The following is a 23,789-nucleotide window of genomic DNA, read 5'->3' as shown; positions in this document are numbered from 1 at the left end:
GCGTGGAGTGGGTACGGGCTGCTGGAAAAAAGGTGAATATTCTGGTGCAGAAGCACCTAACAGTCTCTCAAGAGGAATGCCAGTTTGTATGTTAAAGGAAGAGGAATCTCCCCTTTTTCCTCCTTGGTCCCTGCTTTGCTTGAGGTTGGAGAAAAAACATCTGAGGGGCACAGATCTGACTCTGTGTTATCACTCAGGCAGACAAATGTTTATGAAAGAATAAATAATTAACTCTGACTAAACACTTCTTAGTAGCAGAAGTGAATAATGCCCTATCAAAAGCTACAAAACAAAATTTATCCTGAAGAAAAAAAATTAAAGTTAATCCATTTTTATTTTGCTGGTTAGAGGAAGCCAATCTGGAGTTAACAGCAGCTAGAAGCAAATGAGATATGTAGAAATAAAACACAAAGAACAGAATGTGTAGCAAAACCCAGTGGAGCACAGAAGTAGTCAGATCTGAAAGGAAAGTCTCTTTACCTGTTCTGGCCCTTTGTCAAACATTTTTCTTGTCCTGGGGAATTGGTGGGAGTGGGGAGTATACTGAACCCCCATGTTGCCGACATTGGCAGGTCTTACAGATGTGATGTCCCGACTGACTGGCTGTTTTGTCACATCATTTGTCAGGCTGGAGCTGCTTGTACTAGTGGTTGGAGGTGACCCTCTAAAGATCAAAAAAGAGGGAGAGGATTTAGGTATCATTGGACACAAGACTCTTGCATGTGAATTACGTTACTTTTATATTTCTTTCTTATAAGATATATACTTCACTGCTGTGCTTCCTCTACAAAAACAAAAGAACACAATCCCCCCATCCCATCCAAAAGCCATACAAACCCAAAACCAAGAGTTAACCTTGAGTGTGCCAACTCCAGATTGAGGATAAGAAAATTAACATTTTCGGGAACCTGCAGGTCCAACAGTCACACGCCCACAGGTTACGATGCCCGACCTAAGGCACACTGATTAGCCATTGTATTTCAATGGGGAGACTGGAAGTCCTGTCAGCCCACAGAAAAGCATTTTAATTTACATGTAAACTGAGATTTATCTTATTGCACAGTTACTATCAGAAAAGATTAAAAAAACATCACTGTGCAGTTCTGGGCCCTCCATTCCAACTCTGAATCTTACTGGTGCATGTTGATTATGGGACCGCTAGATCTAAAGTGTGGTATTTTCTCTTGGAGAGCAGGTTTTGGGAAATAATCAAATTTTCAAATCCTAGCTTCGCCCATACCATTATCTCAATTTCCCTGCAGCTTAGGCATCTCTTGTTGATCATCAGATAACCTTGGCTTTTATCATCGGATGCAGAAAATACAGATCAGACTTCAATGGGAAAGTTGGATACCACACAGGTCAGGCCAGAGTGCATCGGTAAAATCAGCAACAGTTAGCTCTTCCTTTCAATTAATCTTTAGACAATTAGTGTGGCTTGTTACCCTGTCCAAAAAAGAAAAACAGGAGAAACTCCGCACCTTTTCGCAGAGCTTTTGTTTCTGAACACCTTACCAGCGCTAAAACAAGAAGCTACCGAGACCTCGGCATATTCACTCTCTCTGGTACGGTTAACTGGGATGGCTGCTTGAGCAGTGACTGTCAGGGAGCATCTAAACCCACTACAGCAAAAGTGCTAGAAAGCAATGCTGGCGCTTACCCCACTTGGTGGATGTGCATGCCCTTGTTGGTGGGGCTGGCGGGGGCAGACTGAGTCAGCGAGGAGGTGTCGAGGATGCGCTGGGGGCGAGCATTTACTGTTGCCTAGAGAAAAAACACAGCAGAGTCCTGAACAGCCAAGACTGCAAAACACCAACCGCCGTCGTTTATTATCTAATACAATTGCACATCTGGGGTTAACTGAAGTTTAGCTCTCTATCAGTGCGTGTGTGGGTGTTTAAAAACGTATATGAAAAAAAAGCCCCTGTGCAGTTCCCAACACATAAGATGGTTTTACTACTTTTTCAGTCAGAAAACACTTACCAGAAAGTACCCTTCTGTCACTTACAGGGAAACGGCTTTGACTAACACATAAGCTTTTTCCCTAAATCAGTTGTGGCCTCCGACCTGTACCGGCACTTTGAACCAAGCTGCCACTGGGCCGGCAGACAGCCCGGGGGTTCCCCTTCAGCAACCAGGCTTTCCCTCCCACCTCGTGGCAGAGGACTGCAATTCATACCACAACCATAATTCAAGGACACATTCTGACCCTGGTATCATGTTTGAGTCAGAACCCTCCTCGTAAATCTGGCAGCTGCCTGAAACTGTCTCCTGTTGCTGCTCCATCTCCCCTAACGAGCTTTTCCGGAGTTCGTTAGCGGGTGCCCTTTCCAGCAGCACCACATCCACTCTTATGGGGAAGGCAGGGGATTTACATCGTTGGGTTGCTCTAAGCTCTACAAAACACAGCCAGTCCTCCTGCAAAATGGTACCCAGGCACTCAGCCACTAGCTAGAAAAGACCTGTTTCTGAAAGAGCCTGAGAAATTATTGTTCCTTCTCCTGGGGAAGGCCTCAAACATAAGCCAGGTGAAAGGCAGCGAGAAGCGCACAGACCACTACATCACCATCTCGCACTGCTCCAGGCTGAGCACGCTGCTCGCACTGTGCAAATGAGCCTCCCCTTTAGAAAGGGAGAAGTCTTCCATTCCTTATGGACTCCTTTCCTCCTCTTCCACATAACCCCACCTTTTGTGAAATGTTTGAAATTTCTCACATATTGAAATAATTTTTAAAGGAAGCCCCAGACTGGCATAAAAGACCTGGAGGAACAAATATGGCTATCCAACAGGCAAGATGACTTTCATCATCTCTTAGAACACTAAGAAAATCCACCTCGCACAGTGCAAGAGCTGAGCAGGGTTCTCAGGTGATGACACTAGGGTGGTATCCAGCTCAAGCCAAGCAAGGTTAAGACCAGCAGCTACTGAAACACAGAGCCCTCAAAAAGCAAGAGCTGTGTGCATGGTCTTCTGGAGCCCAGACAGCTAACGAGCCTTTCATAAGTTAATGCCTTTACAAGGCAGAACCAACAACCAACATCGTGAACAAGAGTATCTGTCTTTGCACTCAAAGCCCACACGTGTCTCCTGCAGAGAAAAGTCTGAGGCGCTCGAGCTTGGGAGACACCCTGCCCTCTCCTTGCAGGAGCCCAAAGGCCTTCTGAGATGACCTCCACTTCTCCCTTCCTCCAACGACCCAGCGAGGTTGTCACCTCCCTCACTTTGACAGGGTTCAAGCCCTCCTGACCATCATTTGTTTGGCTCCAAAGGGTAGGAGCGGTGACGACCGTCACCGTACAGCACACCTACACCGCAGCAAGCACCAGATTGCTACGGCTGGGAAGGCAAGTGCCATGACCTCTGGTTAGCCTGGCTGCCCCCTGAGCTAGCCTCCTCGTATGAGACACGCTCATTTTATGTGTTATTTTCCTCCTTTTCATATGGGGGTGGGAGAGGTCCTAAAGGCCACTCATCTCTCCATCACTCAGGAATGCAGTGGGGTCTCCGGTGAGCAGATGTTACTACATGGGGACAGACAATCACACCATGAGAATGGAAAGAAAGTAGAAACAATTTAGCAACTAGTGACATATTATTATTCATAACTGATTTTAATTAGTCACAGAAGGCTCAGTTTTAAGATTCTCACAGTCAGGTCTCTGTCACCTGAAACGGGTCAGGTCACCTAGTTTCGCAGCAGAGGGACAAGGTCAACTAACAATAATTTGTTGAAGGGGTACACAGAGAGATGAGCATGGCAGACAGCCTTCCTTTTCCTGGGAAAAATAAAAAAGCAATTTCTTTTCTGAAGGCAGCAAGCAGTGTGAGGGCCACAGTTCAGTGATATGACAGTGTATTTTGCTGGAAGCAGCAGCTCCCCATTTCCTGGGGATTTGCTCCTCTGCTAGCCAAATCATCTCTTTTCAAGAGGGGAGACAGTAATTCATAATTTTGCAAATTGACCCCAGGTTTAAAAAAAACAAAACAACAAAAAAAAAAAGCACACACTGTCAGAATTACTTGCTTATGCACAGAAAAGCCTGTACCAAGGAGTGATGTCGTGGAGGAATAACTCCTGGGATAATTCAGCCTCAAGCCTTCCATTAAAAACAGCTGGATGAAGCAACCTGGGAGGAAGCAAACTTTCCTTAATTGTGATTCAAAAAGTCTTAAAAGGCCAACATTGATTACTGGGTCCTTTTTGTTTGTTTTGGTCCACGCAAAAAGCACGTTTTGGATTTTTTAAAAGATCAGGCTGGGAATGGGAGTTGTACCATTCCAATCTGCATCATAAATATAAATCACAACACAGCCACAATCTGTGTGAGAACTAGCAATGTCTAATCAGCCCGTGAAATAAAACGGTGTATTTCACATCCAGGAAGCATGCACGTCTGTGCAACCTACTCACCGGCTGCTCAGAAAGACATCACCCTATTTAAAGATCACTGGAGTTCTCCTGTAGATAAAGATCTATATTCATGCCTTCATTAAAAAAACTGAATAGGACTGGTCTCATTTGAAAACAAAAATTCTGCTTTAGATTCACGCAGTGCCTTGCAAATAACTATTTTGCAAATGCAGACTCATAATCTGAACTTTTGCAGTCACAAAACTCGCAGTATTGGCCCCATGTTTTACTGCAGGGGATCAAAAGGTGTAGCAACATTTACTTCTAATCTCTCCAGCCACACTGCTCTCAATGTGTTGTCTGATCATCCATCTGGGCAACTGAGTTACATGACTAACACCTGCCTGGTACAAAATACGTTTAAAAATCATAAAGACTTAAAGCACAGAGCTTGGCAACATTTTGAGGCTAAATATTTAGTTCACCAAAATGAAGATGCAGTTCACCAATACCATCCAGAAGTATAAGCCAATGGCTAATTTGTTCAGGTCCTTCAGCTAAGAAGCCCAGCAGTAACAGGCAATGTCATACAGATCGCAGTGTTTTGTTCAGTTGTGTTAATATAAGAAAATTTCAGCTGTCCAAGTTCCAAAATGAAGCCTCTCATTCCCTGAATTTTGTATTATTTAGAACAAAAGGATTAAATCCCTAGAATATTCAAGCGCTTTACTTCACCTGAAGCAGTATTTTTGTTTAAGCAAGAAAATCAACTTTTGTTTTTATTCAATGATAAAATTCAAACAAAATAGAGAATGCATTGTTTGCAAATACTCGGGAGGACCAAAGGGCCTGTGGGCAGCATCCAGGCTGCTCCCTTTTACATCCAACAGAGGTCCATTAGCAGCAAGGAAAGATGTCAGCATACAGTTAGCAAAAATTTAATTGTTACTAATTTGCATTACACATCAGACAACTCCTATAATCTGCCTGAGCTCACACCAGCAGAGACACAGAGTTCAGGCTGTAAATCCTGGCAGCACTGCTCACAGTGGGAGCTTTGTCCATAATGAAATGAATAAAGGCCAGATCATGATCCAGGATCTGAAGCCTTAACTTCCATTTTGGTGGGTTGGTAATAGGGTTGTTTTTTTAGTTTGGGGTTTGTTTGGGTTTTTTTAAATAAAAAAAGCCTTTGTAGAAGCCACCTAAGCCAGGTGGTACTGGCAAAAGCAAAGTCCACAGTATCACAAAGTGCACAGCAGTTAGCCCACTATATATGCAGCTGCCCAAACTGCTGGACAAACTGTGCATTTAAATACTTTCCTTATGGATCTTATGGCAAAGGCAAAGAAGAACAAATAAATTTTGTTCACTGAAGCATCCCCAGATAAAAATTTTTGTAAATGGGAATGCTTCTCTTACTGTTTTGCAAAACCATTTGAAAAGCCACTGCCTTAGAAAGCCAGGGACAGAGCAGCTGTCTGAGAAGCAGAGCATGAGATGCATGATATCCACCCACTCGAGCTTTTGGACTCCATTCAGTACCAAGACATTTAGGTCCAAACTTGTCAGAATCAACACAGAATTTACCAAACCAGTCGTAACATTCACTATGGATATCACAACATAACGATCAAAATTCCTGCTGGCTAAGCGGACCCACAGCAGTGCTAGTGAAGACATCTGCAGGGCACAGCAGCATCTGTATTAATATTGACACATCTCTTTCCACTAGCAAGGGAGTAAGTCCTGAAAAAATATTTAAGACTGGAAAAGCAGATCTGCTTCCTCTTTATATCCCTTTTAATTCCACAGTAGGAGTAAGATTTCATTTTGCAAAGAGCTTTCCAAAATACAAAACTGAAATAGTTTCATGTATCTAGAGCAGAGAGAGGGAAATCTTTAACCTCTTCCCTTTCTTATTCACCTTAGTTTGGCATCTCCAGCCTGACAGTAATTTGTTGTACACCCGTACCATGAGGGAAGGGCTGACCTCGTTGCCCCCACTGGCAAAATAATTCTCTATCCCAAAACGCAGATTTTACCACTCACTGACATGTATACTTAAAACAAATAAGAGTTCAAATAAGTAACTAGTTTCTCAATAGAAAATCAGATTTAAAAGCAAGAAATCTCTAAGGCATTAAAATGGTAGTGCACAATGCTGGCATCTCTTACTGCAACTTTAGCTTAGAAGCCTAAGTCTGAAGATTTAGGATTATTCACTGGAAATCATCAGTAAGAGACGTCATCTTGCATTGCAATGGCTCATGGTCTTGATGCTAGAGCAAATAGAAAGCACGTGGGAAGGACTGCGTTCAGACAGCTTTCTGACACCACCGACCAGGGCAGGAGGAGAAAGGCAGTTGGTGAGAAGATGTTCTGGGGTGGCCTGGTGCTTCGTTTCAGGTGGAAGGTGAGGGTGCTTCTACAGCTCCCCAAGCTGGCAATTCTGAATCAGCAGTGACGGCAGCCTCCAGGGACATCTTGTCACCCTTGGAGGATGAAATGTGATGAGGATGGTGGTTTAGGCGGATTAGGCCTGGGTTGAAGAGGTGAGTAGTGGCAGGGGTGTCTGCATGCTGACTCACATGTACTAGTTCACCTGGATTGGAGAGCCGTTGTGGCTTCAGTCTGCAGGCCAGTCCCACTTGCATAATCTAAATCAGTTTGCAAACGGATAATTTAATGAAGTATATTTAAGGTTTCTCCCAGGGGCTCATCTAGATAAGCAGACTTCTAAACAAGACCTACTGTCTAAGGTCTGTACCTAATTTATATCCTAAACCAATCCCAGGCCCTCCCCCATTCATTTATTTTACCTGATCGAGAGCTCATATGAGTGCTTATCATCTGGAAACATTAAAAGCTCCTTCTGCAACAGATCCAGACTGAACTAGGCAGAGCCCTCCAACGGACCTATTCAGTTCAGTCTGCCTACGCTCTGTCTCAGCATGAAAAAAATTAACATACAAAAACCTCACAGACACACACGAACACAGAAAGGCATACCTTGTAGGCAATACTGTTGAGAACTTTCATAGCCAAGTCGGAGACATCAGGATAGGGGTCAGCAGCTAGGTGAAGGAGTACTCTCCAAATTTGGGTATAAACACTGTTGAAACTCACACCTAAAATAAAAAAAAAACAAAACAAAAAACAAAGCCCCACAGCACATGACAATCCATCAACTCAAACTCTTTGATCTTATGTGAGAAAATTCATTAGAACTCCAAACATCACAATGACATCTAAGAAAACATCAAGAGAAGAGCTCAAAAACACCCTACAGGGGCATTTTGTCTCCATTTTGTCTGTCTTTGTGAACTCTGCAAGGGCTTGTAAAATGAAAGTGGGAGAAAGCAAAATAAATTAGACTACCTAAATAAGCTTCAGTCAAACTGCTAGTTTTCTAGGCTCCTGAAACAATCTGAAAAGGCCAAATGGATAATGTCTTTGGATTTCCTGAGCTAAAACACTAAACAGTATAAAACCACAGTTACTGGCTTATAGTTTTATGGTTATTTTTATTGATGCTTTAAGCATTAATACTCAGCTTGAATGTTCAGGGCTTTATATATTCTACAAGTCTACTAAACATCTAAATGTTAAAAAGGAAGCTTTAGGACCTGTACCTTTGCGAAGCAGTAAGTCTAACTCAGTCTTTCCTATTGACATTTGTATCAATTCCTCAATTGCCAATTTGATATTTAATGAGAGTATCTGCCGTTTGGTATTTCAGCAGAAGGGACTGACAGATTTGAAGTACAAATCAAATTAATAAGCATTTGCAAAACAACTGACAAAATTCTGTGAACATTTTATTTTGCTGCTTTTAGGTGAATCTTCAATTTGTTATTCTTTCTTCTAACCCTCACAATGTCTAATAGTTGTAACACTGTTGTTTGGGAGTTGAGCCATTTGGACAATATTAAAGTGGTTGCACTAACAAAAAAAAGGAACTAAAATAAGGATTTCAGATGAGTCACAATCAATGGTAAATGACAGATCAAGCTGTTGCTGCATTTCCTTTCATGTTTCTGGAGGCATCTAAATATAAAGCGTTAAGTTAGGAAGAAAGGGTTCCTTGGTCAACAAGTAGCTTCTCACCTTGCATAGCTGCTAAACCTGAGACCCAAATCAACAGAAAATAGACCTGGACAGTCCAGCTTTGAACTTTGGCTGAAGAAGGCAAGTAGCACACGATAATGAGCTTCAGGAGTATGCACGCTGCACTTCATATGCTTGTCTGCACTAGCCAAGGGAATCTTTCTTCTGCCAGAAAAATTCCCCAGCATGTGAGAAAGCATTCTGCAAAATGCAAAGGCAATAACCTAACTCCATCCTCTCATTTGATCTGAGAAGAGAAGGGTCTCTTACTCAGCTGACATCCAAAGGATTTTCCAAGTGGCATCCGTGCACGGAGTTTCAGGCAGAAATCTCACAAATATTTATGCTAGTACCACTTGGACAGTGCTGTCCATTTGCTGGGGGCTACCTATACAACAGACTCCTATAGCTAGTCTTAACCTTTCCAAGACAGGTAAGATACAGGGCCTGACAAAGATACAACAATGTTAAATTCACCCAGGAAAAATGAGTAAGTTGATAATCCGAGAAAGCAATAACAACTGTCAAGATACAAGAGAGTCAAAGGGCACTGATATGTGATATTTGGTTTATGCCAGCTGAGGACAGAGCCCAAAGTGGACAAAATCAAGGAACACCTGACTACAGCATGCATGAGTTGAGCAGAACTGAATGGTGCAGATCCAAGTTCAGGTTTTGGCTTTGGTCATAACAGGCAAAAGTCATTGTTTTTTTCAGAAGCTCTTTATCTATGTTCAAATAAAGAAAATGTCAATACACAATAAATAAGTCTTCTCTCAGAAGAAGAGGGTTAGGCCTCCCAACCATAAAGGGTGGTGATACAATGCTTGTCTGTCTTCTCCAGGCTTCTGACCATTTAGGTTTTATTTTTGCCATTGCCATGTTCATCCTGGAAGCTTCTATTACCAGGGAAAGAAAGAGGGGAGGGGGAAGGATAAAGAACAAGACGGGGAGAGAGACAAAGTGCTACGAGCTGTGGGAGTAAAAAAAGCCCCAGCCACTGAAGCAGCTAGCCTGGTAATGTAGTCTGAGGTCTGCTCAGAGCTCTACCCTCTACATTCGGTCCTGTGCAGAAGTTACATAAGGACCGATGGGAAATCTGAACAGCTTGATTTCTTTTAAAGCCCTTGAAAGACAGTAAAAGGAACGGGAGAGAAAGGGAGAGCGAGAGGGTACCCATCAGATTTTCCAGCGTCTCTGATAACCACCTCATTCATGACGCAGTCATGAAGAAAAAAAAACCCAACATTTTTTATACATCTAAGCATCATGAAAAAACAAATTTAAAACAGAACTGCACCAGTGCAATTCCTCATTCATTCGGCAGCCTTTGAAAAGAACAGAGGGAATTTCTACAAAGGCATCTCAGGCTCAGAGCTGGTGCTCGAAGGACTGGTCCTTTCTTCTGCCATCCTCCCCCCGCCCATGTTAGTGTTGTTCATTGCACTGATTCAATCAAGTGACACATCTGACATAGCTCCTTGTAAAAACCTGAGCACCGAGTCAGTGGGATAATGGAAGGCAGCAGAGGTGGCAGGAGGAACAGCAGCTTGATTTCATGTAATGGACTAAAATGCAAAAAATATCCATGAGATGCAAACAAAGAGCCGAGCAAGGGGGACGGGGTGTTAATCTAAGCAGACAGCTCTGTAATTAGTCAGGCTGATTCAAAGCCAGTTAAATGGACCTTGCAGTATAGATTTACGTTTACAAAATGATTCCTCTCTGCTAAGAATGTCAAAAATAAATTGCCTGCCTTTACTGACGACTTTGATTTTCTTTGCATATGCATAACTCCTAGTTCAATTTAACAGCAAGCATCATGCAATGGCCCTGAGGAAGGGACCTGGCTGAGGTCCTGCTGCCAGGTCACTGAGTACACAAAGGGTAGAACCACGCTGGATGCAAAAATGAATGCTAATGTTTTTATTAATTCTTTTTGATTTGCCAGGCTTTGACAGGGTTTCTTTCTAGTCCCTTGTAAAAATCACTGCAGTGATTTTAAGCCTTGATCTCCAGAAGAAGGTGCAGTCCACTCCCCACCCAACACAGCAGCAAAAACTGACCAATGGCTGAACCGGCACTGCTGCACGCCTTGGACCAGAGACAGCTCTCCTCTCCTGCGCCTGCACATCCCGCCTGCGGGGAAAGGCAACTTTCGGACTGGCACGCAACAAAACGTACAGCTGAAATATTTCAGACTGAACGGTATCCGAGGACTTGGGTATCTGCTTCCCATTAACGCTAATCCCACCTGCTTTGTAAATGTGTATCCCGCAAGTCTCTCCTCTTCCCGTGAGTGACAGAGACGGTCCTGTGAGAGCTACTCGGATGAAGAGAACATCTGAAATCCTGATTGCTCTCTGAACTCTACTTCGACAAATGCAGACGGCAGCCTGTTCCCTACAGGAACAGCAAATCAGCGTTTCTTGCACAGACCTGACAGTCTCCAAGGTGGTCTCTTTGCATGGGGCCATGCAAAGGGGTTCCTGCACACTCCAACCCCTGATGGCGATTCAAATGGCAAAGCACAAGCTTTTTCATGTTTCAACAGAAACCAGAAGCAGCTCATGAGGAAAAAGTATGTTCCCTCAGAGAAGGGAATGTTCCCCTGGACCAGGGCTGTCATAGCCAACATGAAAGCAGCCCACCACAACCAGCCTCTACATCAAGCTTCCATTTCCCAAAACCACTCAGATCCCTGTATTTTGCTACTATGCAAGTTAGTATTTATAAATACTGCTTGTTGACCAGTTACTTCTTATTACATCTATGCATTTAAATATATTGCGTAGTGATAGAGAAGGAGGCTCTACCTGTCCCAACAATCCCTCTCATTTGCTGGGGCTCACTGTCCACCTGCATCTCTTGCTCTCCTCATCCTCACTGCAGTAACCTCCCGCTGCAAGTGCTATGTTGAGGCAGCTCTTCAGGACAGATCCTGTGACATGGCAAGTAGTTTTCTGCCCCCAGCCTCTCCTGCTGGAAAAGAGAACTATTCCCCAGCATCTCATCGCTCCAAGATTTATTTTCCTCCTCCTTTGATCATTCCTTAATATAATCTTTCCAGCTATGCTCTCTGTAGGACAAAGACTTTAATCGCACAGTTTGGATACGAATAATCAGCCTCAAGGTATGCAAAACCCCCGTCTTAATTCCCTCCCTTTTCCCATCTTAAAACTAAACTAAACTAAAAATTACCAGGACATCAAGATTAATGACTAGTTGTATGGAAAAAGCAGCAAGGCTCAGCTTCCCGTCCAAACTGATGTCTTTGTTGACTAACCAAAAACTGCCTCTTGCCAGCTTGCAAATGTGAGCCAGACATAAATGTCTCTTCTGGTAACAGGACTGTCTGGCCAAGGAACAGTCTGCCAGAAAACAGCACACCTAGACTATAAGTACATGTTGCATTTGGGGGTGCGGGGGGGCACTACATGGGGCCATTTGGCCTATAGTTAGCTAAGCTGTTTCTAAAATGGCACAAGAAGGAATGAAGAGGTTTTCCTCAAGTTTATGGGAAGAAGTACATCGTATGATGCTGCAATGCCAGTGAATTGGATAGACTGATCCAGAATAACCCCTCTAGCACCATGTTCCTAAAATCGCAAGAGAGGAAGAAAGCCCTGAACACCAGTGAATCAACCTAGGGAATGCACAGTACAGAACATGGAATTAAACTATGGTTGAAAATTTCTACTTTTATTATTACAGACTAGATTTCTGCTTTGGTCTGAGTCTACTCTGTGCCCAGAGCATCCTTTTTACTGCTTTGCCTGTCTCAAATATTTGGCAGAGTCATTCATGCAGAGCCGAATCACCATTACTTCTTCCAAAAGATAGAGAGTAGAGCAAAACATTTCTTCAGTCAAGACAAGTCTGTCACCCAGGTGGACTCCCCTCCGAGTTACCCCAAGTTGCTAGCTGTATTTTATTGCGCACTAAAACTTTACAGAAAGGGGTTAATCTGAGCCCAGGCCAGCTGTGCAGCAGCCACAGCACTACGGAGGGTCGCTGGAGCTGATGGCATTTTGAAAACTCTTTCCCTGGGGAGCAGGCGAGAGCAGGCTGGAAGATGGTAATTCTTCAGTAGAAATGAAAAAAGCCTGGCTGTTCAGCAGGCAAATGCTGAAGGTAATGGGATTCTGTGTGAGTTATGAATTTTAAACACTTCTATAAGCTCTGTCATTTCCAGCTGGATATGAGCTCTTCCGATTGAATAGGAATGAGGGAAGCTTTGGAGAACTGCTCTTTTTGTTTTCCTAGGTCTCCCTCACTCATCTCCAGCTCATCTCTAGATTCTTTTCCAACTGTACTGTAAAGCTCTCATGAGACACGCACAAGCCATCAAGCAGATGCCAGTGTGCACCAGTGGAAATGAGAAAACTCAAGTTCTAGCTTAAGATGGAGAGAAATTTCCTAACGTTCCTGTCACACTTAAGAAGATCTAATTTCAATACCTACAATCAAAAGCAAATTAATTGATCAAGTTTCTAATGAACGCATGATTTTAAACTGCCACAGGGGCTCAGGAATTAAAATCCCAGAATCTTTCAACTCAGGAGAGCCATGTCACCATTACTTCTTCCAGAAAATACAGAATTGAGCAAAATGTTTCTTCATTCAAGGCAAGTCTATCACCCAGGTGGACTCCTCTCTGAGTTACACCACTCTTTTTTTCACTGATTTTTAAAGGCTAGAAAAATATGGGCACATTTACTGATTACAAAGAAAATACAGAGACTTCCTGCAGCATTTCTCCGCTGCATGCTGCCATCCCTGCTCCCTGGAAGGAGGCCATTCCAAAAGCTAGATCCTTCTGCATGTTGTCCATGTTATCATCCCCAATTGGTTTAGATTATATGAAAAACTACAGCTAGTTTAAAGCAAGGCTATTGTTGCAGTCAGACATGACTGCGAAAGTTACTTGAAAAGCAACTGAGTTGAACTAGCTTAATACAAACATTCCAGTTTTGTTCTATAAAAGAAATGCAAATAATCCATTACACGGAAATCAGCCATGCACTGCATAAATACAAGTAAAATTTCCCTTCCTTCTGTGTTATAGCACTTGACTCTGCAGAGTTCTGTGCATTACCCAGAGAGTCAGATGCCAGGAGAGAAAGGGACTGTTGAGTGGTGGTAAAAGGTTCAGTGCTGTTAGTGATGTTAGAGCTGCTTATCTGGGAGGAAATAATGGAGATGGAATTGGAGGCAGCAGGATCAGCCATGAAACTTTTTGCACAAAAGCATATTTCTATGACATAGTCAGTCTTTTTGCTTTTAAGACACAGCCTGGGATTCCTTCTTTTTTAAGTCCTATTTTAACAACGTACATATAAATCTGCATAGGAAATCAGCTAGGTAAGGCTTCCTTGGATGACTAACACAATAAAGTGGCTGTGCTGTACAGAAATACAACCCATGTAAAAAATAACCAGGGGAAGCAGCTAGTGCCAGTGTGCCCAGCTGCTAAGTCCATGGGATGGGGAGCCCTCGCTTTCATTCTCTAGCCCATGAAACTGCAGTGGATATGAAATTCCTGTATACACCACTTTTTTGTGCTTAAATTTCTAACAGGACTGTTGTCCATCATGGTGAAGCTTACAGCTGGAGCCAACAGCTCTCACTTCCAGTCTCTCCATCAGAGCAGGAGTGACTCTGCTCTACATGTAGCCTAACCAAACACAAGAGTAGCATTTCTACTGTTATGAGAAATTTTGCTGGAGTAAGATCTAGCAGAAGCTAAGATCCAAACTTTCCACAAAAGCTAGAGCAAGCATGTGAAGAAAGGTGACACCAAAGGAAGGGAGGAGAGTCTTAACTCACCTATTAGTGAATTCAGAGAAGAGTAAGAGCTGACTCGTCTCATCTTGTCAATAGTCTCAAACGACAGGATATACTCTTCATTCTCAGGGCTGCCCAAGGTGCTGCTGGCACTGCTGCTGGTGCTGAGATTCCCAGGAGAAAATGCAACAGAGCTTCCAGCTGCCAAAAGAAAAGAGGGCAGATGCCGAAACAAGAACTGGTGAGAGAACAATTTTTACCCAGGCATAACAGCCCTTTTCTAAATCCTGCAACACTCAGTGAAGGTGTAGGCAAATCCACAACATTCCCTTTTAAATACTGAATGTTTAAATACAGAGTAAGCATCAAGGGGTCAGAAAAGATTCAGTTAAAAATCCATATATGTCAGGAAGTTGGAAGGTACCTTTTTGGTCCCCACCAAATACTCAGAAAAATCAATACTAATGACCAAAAATTTGAAACTAATTATTAGGGGGCTTCTCATCTAAGCCCTTGGAGCTGGCAGCTGGATAATCTGGGCTAAAGTTTTGGTTTCAGCTCATGTTGTCTTGCACATGGTATTTCCTAGCTTGCAAGAGGCGGGTAAAGAGGAGGTAAAGAAAAATCAAAGAATTTTGAAATGTCTTACATTCTTCATTCAGGCTGAGGTTCTGCAAGGACTTGTTCAGGTTCCTAGCTGTGGTAACCGCTCGGATGTTCCCATAAGAGCTGACAGACCGCAGCCTCGGTGTACATGGACCATCTCGCACTGGTGTCAAACTCCCACCCTCTGTGGATGCAAGATTTAGCAATTAGAGATGTAACCAAAGTGATCATAGCCTTTTGGTTATTTCCCAGCAAATACATAACTAAAATACTACCAATACGAACAGAATTTAGTCATTGCCCCTTAGGCTAAACCAGAATGAGGTATGACGAAAGATCCTCTGTGCACATTATCAGCAAGGACCATGCGTGTCTACTGTTTAAGCTCTGATTTTGTTACATCCAATAAAAGCAGGTGAGTTGAGCCTTGCCAGTGCCTGCAGACTACCCAGAAAGGCATGATGACTCTTCTCTCCAGGTCGATGCTTGGCCACTGCCTAGACATTGTGCTAGCACATGCTGCTACAGCAGACGCCATTTAGTAGGCAGCATTTACAGGCTTCTGTCTGCTTCTGCTCATTAAAAATGCAGTAAATTTTCTCATTATAGAGATTTAGGAAAATTCTGATTTCCTGACCAAATTTCAGGCCTGGTTTCAACTCACATTTCACCCGTGACCTGGATACTTATAATTTCCCAAACTTTCTCATTTTCGTTCCTAAATACGCACACAGTACCATGGCTTCAGAAGAGCTATTATTTCACTGCAGAAGTGGCTGCATTATGGTGGTGGGGCCAATGCTTCCAGCACATCCTGCTTATAAATACTTCAGGATTATTTTGGATAAGGAAAAGCACTATATAAACTGCATGGAATGTTTATCTCCTGCAGCAAAAAGGACAAATGGGGAAAAGCTTATTTTCTGATATGATTTAGTTATTCAGACAATAGGGAGATTCAACTACTCATTGCAGAGACAGCACATGCTCTTGTCTCCAAGTTTCCACTGCAACAGTCCCACTATCCTTCAATATTTCCAATGTACTTATCATCTAAAGAAAATACGAGGTTAGCAACAATTTCACTAGGGCTTTTCATTCCTCACGTAAAGCAATAGACACAACAAAAGGGATGGGACGGGAGGCACAGAGCATAAAGTTCTTCACTGCTTCTTGTCTGGTGCTTTGCAGCAGCAAGGAGTATAGTTGGTTCGTTGTGGTCTGGTGAGGCTTCTCATTAGGTCAACATGACACTGAAGTTTCTGGTGTAATTTGAGGCAGCGGGGGGGAAAGAAGTCTGGTAAGCCTGTGTACTGCCTTGACAAATATACTTCAGTCTTGATCTGAAGGGAAACCCTTTGAATTTGACAGGGTGTTCAGTCTCTACAACTTGCTGGTGAGCTATAGCTGTGTTTTAGATGGAGACTCAGCAGAGGATGCATTTCTCCAGTGCAATATATTATGGTGCTAAACAGACATTAGAGCTACCCACCATGCCGCTCAACTTTGTAGCAATGGTGCTGTTTGGTAAATCACCACCAGCAAGAATTTCATTGTGTTGGGCAAACTCCTTAAATAAAAGTTCCCAAGCACTTTCAGGCTACATGTTTCCTACCCACACAAACACAAAACACGTACCTGTGGCAGCTGGAGAAGGGAGAGGGTAGTTCTTCTCTTCTTCCATGAACTGCAAGGCGACGGTGCAGAAGTTGCTCTCATACTGAACCACCAGGTGACTTAAAGCCACCACCAGCTCCTATGGAAAGAGCGGAAGAAAGGTATTTCATGGTCACGTAGGTCAGAAACAATAGACCAAAGGGAAACACAGAACAATGTGGTCATTATTGTTGACATTATTGGGTGGCCATCCAGGCTAATAATTTTCCCTTCGCTTCACAGGGATGAACTGAAGAAAGCCAGAGCACTCCATTTCAAATCTAATTCTCCACAAGTCTATACACGAACAGGCTACCACTACTCTTTGATTATGCCCAATATTGTCAAACTGATGCAGTGTCACAGAAAGTACTGAACTGGCGACTAACCCCCAGCTCCCTCTGCTCCTGTGCGTGCAGCAGTCTCACCCACAAGAAGCGTGTGTTTCCTGCAGAGCAGCAACGAGCCGTGCCGAGGATCGGTGTCCTCGGCCCTCTGTGGCACAGCCTGACCCTCTCTCCCTGTGCAGCACATGTATGCATGGAGCGGAGCTCTCGTCCTACAGCTTGCCCTATCTTCGCTCTGAGCTGAAGAAAACAGAATCTGACAAGAGGCCCCTGGGGACATGGCTCAGCTCTTCCACAAAGAGCCTTGGTGTTTGAATCCTATGCTGAACCGCAGTGTCTTGTACTGACCTGCAATGTCAGCAGCTGTCCTGGTTTCGGCTGGGATAGAGTTAATTGTCTTCCTCGTAGCTGGTATAGTGCTGTGTTTTGGATTCAGTATTAGAAGAATGTTGATAACACACTGATGTTTTCAGTTGTTGCTAAGTAGTGTTGATACTAAGTCAAGGATTTCTCAGCTTCTCCTGCCCAGCCAGCAAGAAGGCTGGAGGGGCACAAGAAGTTGGGAGGGGACACAGCCAGGGCAGCTGACCCAAACTGGCCAAAGGGATATTCCAGACCATGTGACATCATGCCCAGTATATAAACTGGGGGCAGTTGGCCTGGGGGGAGCGCTGCTCGGGAACTAACTGGGCATTGGTCGGCAAGTGGTGAGCAATTGCATTGTACATCACTTGTTTTGTATATTCCAATCCTTTTATTAGTATTGCCATTCTATTATTGTGATTATTATCATTATTAGTTTCTTCCTTTCTGTTCTATTAAACTGTTCTTATCCCAACCCACGGGTTTTACCTTTTTCCTTCTGATTCTCTCCCCCATACCACTGGATGCGGGGGGAAACGAGTGAGTGGCTGCGTGGTGCTTAGTTGCTGGCTGGGGTTAAACCACGACAGCAGCTAACATGAGAACGGTGCTGCCCACCTGCAAGGGACCATCAGTCCGTTCATTCTCATAGCTGCAACTTGAGAACCTCAATTACTGGGGTGGGGAGGGTAGAGCGGGTGAAGTTCAGACCCTCAGTTAGGTACTGCTTGCTAGGCACTTGGAAATAGCAAACAGGAGAGCTAGAGAGCTGGCTTCGGTTGCTGTTCTCTGTTCAGGGGACTAATCTCCAAAAGAGAGATTTATGAATCTCAAAGAGCATATAGTGTGACATGCATTTCTCTCTTGAATTAAACTGATTAAATGCTGGAACGAGACAACAAAAATTAATCCTCACAATGCTGGTGGCAACTGTCGGGGTATTGATGTTCCAGTTAAGTAAACACAAGCATTAGGACATGTAAGTACACCCATCAAGAACAATCCAGAATGTCAAAAACTATTTAATGTACTATTGATGTACAATGGTGCATCAGAAATTGCAATTCTCCAAAACCTGAAGAATTACTTTGTCTGTCATCCACCCTTGTGGTTTCTAAAAGCAGCAAGATCTTTTTACTGAACGGAGCTCTCCTGTTCCCTCCACAGCACTCTTACTCCCTCTCCTCTTCCTCCCCTAGGACTACCCCATACTCAATGTTTCTAGCAACATATGACTATTTCATGTAAAACCTGAGATCCTGTAATGTAAAATATTTGAATCAAAACACTAATCAACAGAAGAGCATTAGTAGAAGGGTAGCCCAGCAAGAATTCTCAGTGTTTTGTGCACCTGGAAAAGACTTCAGTGTAATTGCTCTCCTTCCTTATCCCTGTCTTCGCATTCTCTTTTAAATTAAAAAAAAAAGGGGGATATAGAAATTCCCACAAAATCCTGAGATTGTTACTCCTATTTCAGATATTTGTTTAGTGGAATACATGAGCTAGATCAGAGGTCCAGTGTTAAAGAGCAGAAACATTTTGATCTGAACAACAATCTTGTCAACACGTGGACACAATGACATACTACACTTGTATTATTCCTGTCAGCAGGCCCCTTATATTGCAGAGTAAATGAAATGTTGTAATATGTGCACTGAAAAAGGGTAAGTGGATAAAACAGCATCCCAGAACGCTACTGCACATGACCACCCTGAGCGTGCAGTGTAAGGCTCAGTGCTCAGCCTTCAGCCACAGCAGCAGGTTCACGCTGCTGTTTTCACTGGTGTCGTCATTTCTGCCTATTGCTTCTTGGCAGGAACTGAAGTTAAAAGACTTCATGATGAAACAGATACTTCCAAATGAGTCAAATTCATTGAAAAGTCTATTAAATAATGCAGTCTCTGATTAGGCATAGTGCAGAGCTCATCAGCATGAATCCAAACTTCTGTACCGCCAGCCTTTCTGTACCTTTCTAACCATGGGGCTCCCATCGTTGATGAGCTGGGCCAACATCATAGCTACATTGTGATCGATGGTGGTGGAGTGATCGGTCCGTTCAGCTGAGTTGCCCACAAATGTTCCCAGTGCAAAGACTGCAGCACAGCGAACCTGTGAGACACAGACATTCGTTATTATTCTCCTCTTGTTTCCAGCCTGAAGTTTGCCAGTGGGATTTTTTTATCCCCAAAAATGGCATCTCTGGAAACCCAGACTACTGTGTCAGGTAAATAGTGAGGGTTAAAGGGAAGCCCATGGAGAGTAAACAGCAAAACAGATTCAGCAAAGCACTGAGTTTTAAGTATTCACAGGTGCAGGAGTATATTTAATTTCCCAGAATACTCAGTGACCTTCCCATGGGTGATGTTCCAGTTGACGTTGCCTAGAATATTAACTAACAGGAATAAGGTACACAGGGAGTCACTGTTGGGATGTGAATCTCTTTAACAATAGAGTGCTGAACTAGAGTCTTCAGATAAGGGCTTACAGAAAGGTAGGAGATGATGGAAAAAAGAAAAGGAGAAAAGACAGCAGCTCTAATCAGGGTAAACTTTGCCAGATTACACAAAGAACAGAGGGATCAGATGGCTTGGTAATCTTACAGCTAGCCTTGGCAGAGCCTGCAAACGCTGGGGATACAGTGCAATCAGCAACCGCAGGATGTGTTTCACAAAGTAGAAACACTCACTCCAGCTTCTCAAGGAGAAGTGCGGGTGTGCCGTTAAGGGCAGTCAACCCATCCTTCGCACAAATACTGCTTATAAAATGGGAGAAAGATGGGGCCAGAGAAAAGAGGTGGAGGATGCAGGAAGAAAGGCTGAATGTAAAGGAGAACCCAATCTTTAATCACTGCACATTAGCAATGGTGTTTATCTCCAGGCTTACTTCTCCCACACACGATGTAATTTCACTGGGGTCTGACAGGCTCTGTCAATCATAGCCGAGTTCTGCACAAGAATTGCTTCTCTCTTGGACAGTTTGTCACAAAAGTAAAACACGTTCAATTAAAGATGTATTTTCACACATACCAGGAGAAGAACAGTTTTTGTACTTGGACAAAAAGACTAGAAGGTGTTTTGCAACGCACAGTGAGTTTTGAGACCACGTTTTTAACAAGCTTCTGATATGCAAGTAAGTAAAAACATGGTGTTTCCTAACTCTGGTGCCAAGATTCCAGGGCTTTTGGGCTGTATGACCCTACATTTCTTTGGTTACTTCTCTTGCAGGCTTGTATGATTTGCACCACCTTGAAGAAACACCAATAAGATCTTTCTTTGAACCAGACACAATCGTAAAGCTCTTGAAGGCCCTGCTTTTGTAAGTATTTCTGTAGTCCTCTGCCACAATTCTGACAATTCAACTGGCGTTTACTTAAAAAGTTGGATTTTTACCTCTGGGATTGGATCCGAGAGGAGACTGTAGAGCTTTTCATGAGCGCTGTCTCTCACACCACACCACCTGGCTGAGTCAAAGTTCTGCCAAATACGTCCTAAACAAATGGCCACCCACTGACGCAGAAGAGGATGCGGATCATTTAACTGCTCCAGGCAAATAGCAATCAGGTTTCCTTGAAGGCAAGCTTCCTAAAACACAAATCAATGCAATTTATTTTGGATGACAGCTTCCCACCTCATCATCAAAAAAGAAGATTATTTCTGAAACAGACAGGAAATCAAGAGAAAATAATCATTCAGTGGTTATATACTGATTTTGTTACAAAATACTATTTGGAAGCAGCATGAAGGGAAGGTCAACTATGTGCTGCTATAGCTAGTTAAATAGTTGAACACTAGAAATGCTTCCTGTAGCACATAAAGCCTGTTTTTTCCTCATTGGAAATACTCCTTGCACCTGTCAGAGCCCCAAGGTTTATGGCTCATTCCATATACCCTTCCCAAGAACTTTATCACAGCCATCAAGTTTCCACTTGACAGAAACTAGGCACCATTTCTTTAATAGCACGTCACTATGCTGCCTGGAGGGGTAGTTGTTGAGTGACTTGTGTCCTTAACCTCCACTTCCAGGTGCCAGGTACATAATGTGTTTGTCACACCTCCAGGTCAATTTTTCTTTTAATCCACACAAAAATAATGTAAAGCAATCTCCTATTTCAGTTTTGCAGTTTGGGGTTGTGCTTTAATGCAAGCAAGGACTTTTATCAAAGTAAAGGCACAATGCAGAGAAGAGGTAGGAGAGAATGAAAGGAAAAAGGATGTTGGGACTCACCTGTCCAGTGTTGTAGTTGTTAACAATTACAGCCAGGATAAAAGCCGTCATTGTCCTGTGTTCAGCCTTAAAACAATATACAACGAATTGTTATCTAGAAAACAGGTCAGAGAACAACTATATCCCTTGCTTTCTGAAACATGAGATTATTCTAAATGCAGTTTGTATCACATTGAAAGAACAAGAAGGGAAAGAAAGCTAGAATTTTCTTGTCATCCAGTCCTGTCACTAGTTACACCTGAGACACTTCATCAGACTGCCAATACGATCCTCCCAACCAGCCTCCATATATTGCTCTGGAGGAGGCATACAAATACCTATCGCAGGAAATCACAAAAAACTTTTACAGAGGGAATTATGAAAGTTGCAGCGCAATTAGACTGCCTCTGCACCCAGCCCCCAGGAGCCCCCAGCTCCCATCATCACCACTGAGTAATCTGCACTTATATAACTTCAAACAAGTTTGCAAATTCTTGTTTGGTTTGGCTGTCTCTATCACACAACCTGGCAGGAGCATTTTTAACTCCCCTGGTCACTGACTCCACAGCTCAGCAATGACTCTCTCCAGTAAAGCAGTGGGTGTCACAGGAGATGGAGGTGGGAGGCAGTCCTACGTTAGCACCGACTGCATCAGAACAGCAACAGATAAGCTAAGACAAGCTAAGCAAATGCTAGAAGAGTCTGAATAAAGATGACTTGTCCTTACTGGCATATAAGGATCTGCCAGAACTGAAAGGAAATACTTGTGACCGTTGTCCTTCACAAGGTCAGCTTGGCATGACTGAAAAATGAGACAGAGACAAAGAAAAAATGATGAGTACAATAACATAAAAATATTTTTTCCTCCAATGACATATGAATATTTCACATCTTAATCATTTTTCTCAAATCTCCTTTTCATGTGAGAAGCAAAATAAAGCACAAGCCCTCCATCAGGGCTGCAAGCAAACATCCCCGCAGGAGAACGGTCGACAGGGAAGAGCGGTGTCTAAAGCAAGGAACCTTCTGCCACCCTCCAACACGACAGAAACAGTAGCTGAAAATGTCACCTCCTGCTTAAGAGAAGAGTTAGACTTGACATCTCTCTGTCCCACATCAAACCTTCACCAGTGTTTGAGAGACACCAAAGGCAAAACCGAGGAGGAATGCAATTAATTTTTTTTCTCTTTTTTACATTTACCAGAATAAAAATTATGTAAGATGAGATCTTCTAAAAGCTCCTAGTCTTAATTTTCCACTTGTTTTCCAATCCCATGTCAAGGCAATTAGCTCACCATAGATCAGGTTTGCTGATAAATGCTGCTCACTAACTTCTAGCTGTACAGTTAAATATCTACCTAACTAGTGCAAAATCCTGGTCAAATCTGTAACGTTCCCCAGGCACAGAGTAAGTGACCTTTCCTTTTAGAGAACATTATGATCACACGCTAGCTACCAAGAGTCAAGCAAGCAGCTTGTGCTGCGTGTTCAGACGTACACGGGTGTTCCTGGCTGCCGAGCACGTGGCACAGGCTGTTGCAGATGCTCTCGGGGTTCGTCCTCTTCCCCCTGGCTGCCCACTCCGTCTTATCCACAGGACTCCAGAGCTAGGGAAGTTTTTGGGTGAGTCTGCTCTGTGACCCTGATTATGGGAGGTACAGTTTGATAGCACAGACAGTCCTTCCTAGTTCTTTCTGTACCATTGTAGCTGATTTTCCAGTTCAGCCTGGCAGCCAGGATGTGAGAGTAAGTGTCTTCTGAATGTTAAAGTGCCATCTTTCACAAGCAGGAGAACTCTCAGAGACTGCCGCATGCAATAAACCTAGCACATGTTTCTCTTACAGTGGCCCACATCACTGAGCAATTACCAGTAAATCTGTAAGGCTGGGGGATGGGGCAGGAATTATTCATTCTTTATATACTCATTCTTTATATTCTGTCTAATCCCCTGCCTAAGTGGGACTAGATTTTGACAAGAAGATTTCAACTCATCTACACAAACGAGACTAATCACTGTATTTATTTGGTCAAGTGCTAAAGTGTATTAAATCCCTACAACAGTAGCATGTAGTAGCATGATCTCCTACTACACACAATCAAAAACTGTGGAGCAACTTCACTGTCTTTAAAAGCTTATAAGGAGAATAATGCAGGTTTTCCTGGGGTAGTATGAGGAGTGAAGCACATGGCATACACCATGGTTTTGCTAACATACCAACTCAGGCTTCAGGTTGACATATTAGGGTCAAATTGAAAGAATACATACTACAACGATGAAAATTTAAGGGAGGAAATACTGACTTGGCAATCAGTCTCCCCCACGACTGTGGTTCTGTTGTATGCCTCATGCCAGAGACAGGATCAT

General features: G+C 43.2%; 1 protein-coding gene across 4 annotated transcripts in view; it reads right to left on the bottom strand.

Annotated features, from left to right (window-relative positions):
• RPTOR (regulatory associated protein of MTOR complex 1) overlaps positions 1-23,789 on the bottom strand; it is a 201,921-nt gene that overhangs the window by 36,776 nt on the left and 141,356 nt on the right. For 2 of the 4 annotated variants that reach the window (XM_052808233.1, XM_052808232.1), the window contains 11 exons: positions 22,152-22,226; positions 21,446-21,511; positions 20,611-20,802; positions 19,190-19,330; positions 16,494-16,611; positions 14,899-15,039; positions 14,292-14,450; positions 7,365-7,483; positions 6,944-7,012; positions 1,661-1,764; positions 481-664 (listed from right to left, as the gene is read on the bottom strand). In XM_052808233.1, the coding sequence (XP_052664193.1) occupies positions 481-664; positions 1,661-1,764; positions 6,944-7,012; positions 7,365-7,483; positions 14,292-14,450; positions 14,899-15,039; positions 16,494-16,611; positions 19,190-19,330; positions 20,611-20,802; positions 21,446-21,511; positions 22,152-22,226 (1,368 nt within the window). The remainder of the gene's footprint in view (positions 1-480; positions 665-1,660; positions 1,765-6,943; positions 7,013-7,364; positions 7,484-14,291; positions 14,451-14,898; positions 15,040-16,493; positions 16,612-19,189; positions 19,331-20,610; positions 20,803-21,445; positions 21,512-22,151; positions 22,227-23,789) is intronic. The other 2 variants (XM_052808234.1, XM_052808235.1) reach the window with 1 other exon arrangement.

The sequence above is a fragment of the Harpia harpyja genome, chromosome 14 (genome assembly GCF_026419915.1).
Source record: "Harpia harpyja isolate bHarHar1 chromosome 14, bHarHar1 primary haplotype, whole genome shotgun sequence".
Lineage (NCBI taxonomy): Eukaryota > Metazoa > Chordata > Aves > Accipitriformes > Accipitridae > Harpia > Harpia harpyja.
The sequence above is the reverse complement of the archived record's forward strand: the minus strand, read 5'-3'. Positions and strand labels throughout refer to the sequence as shown.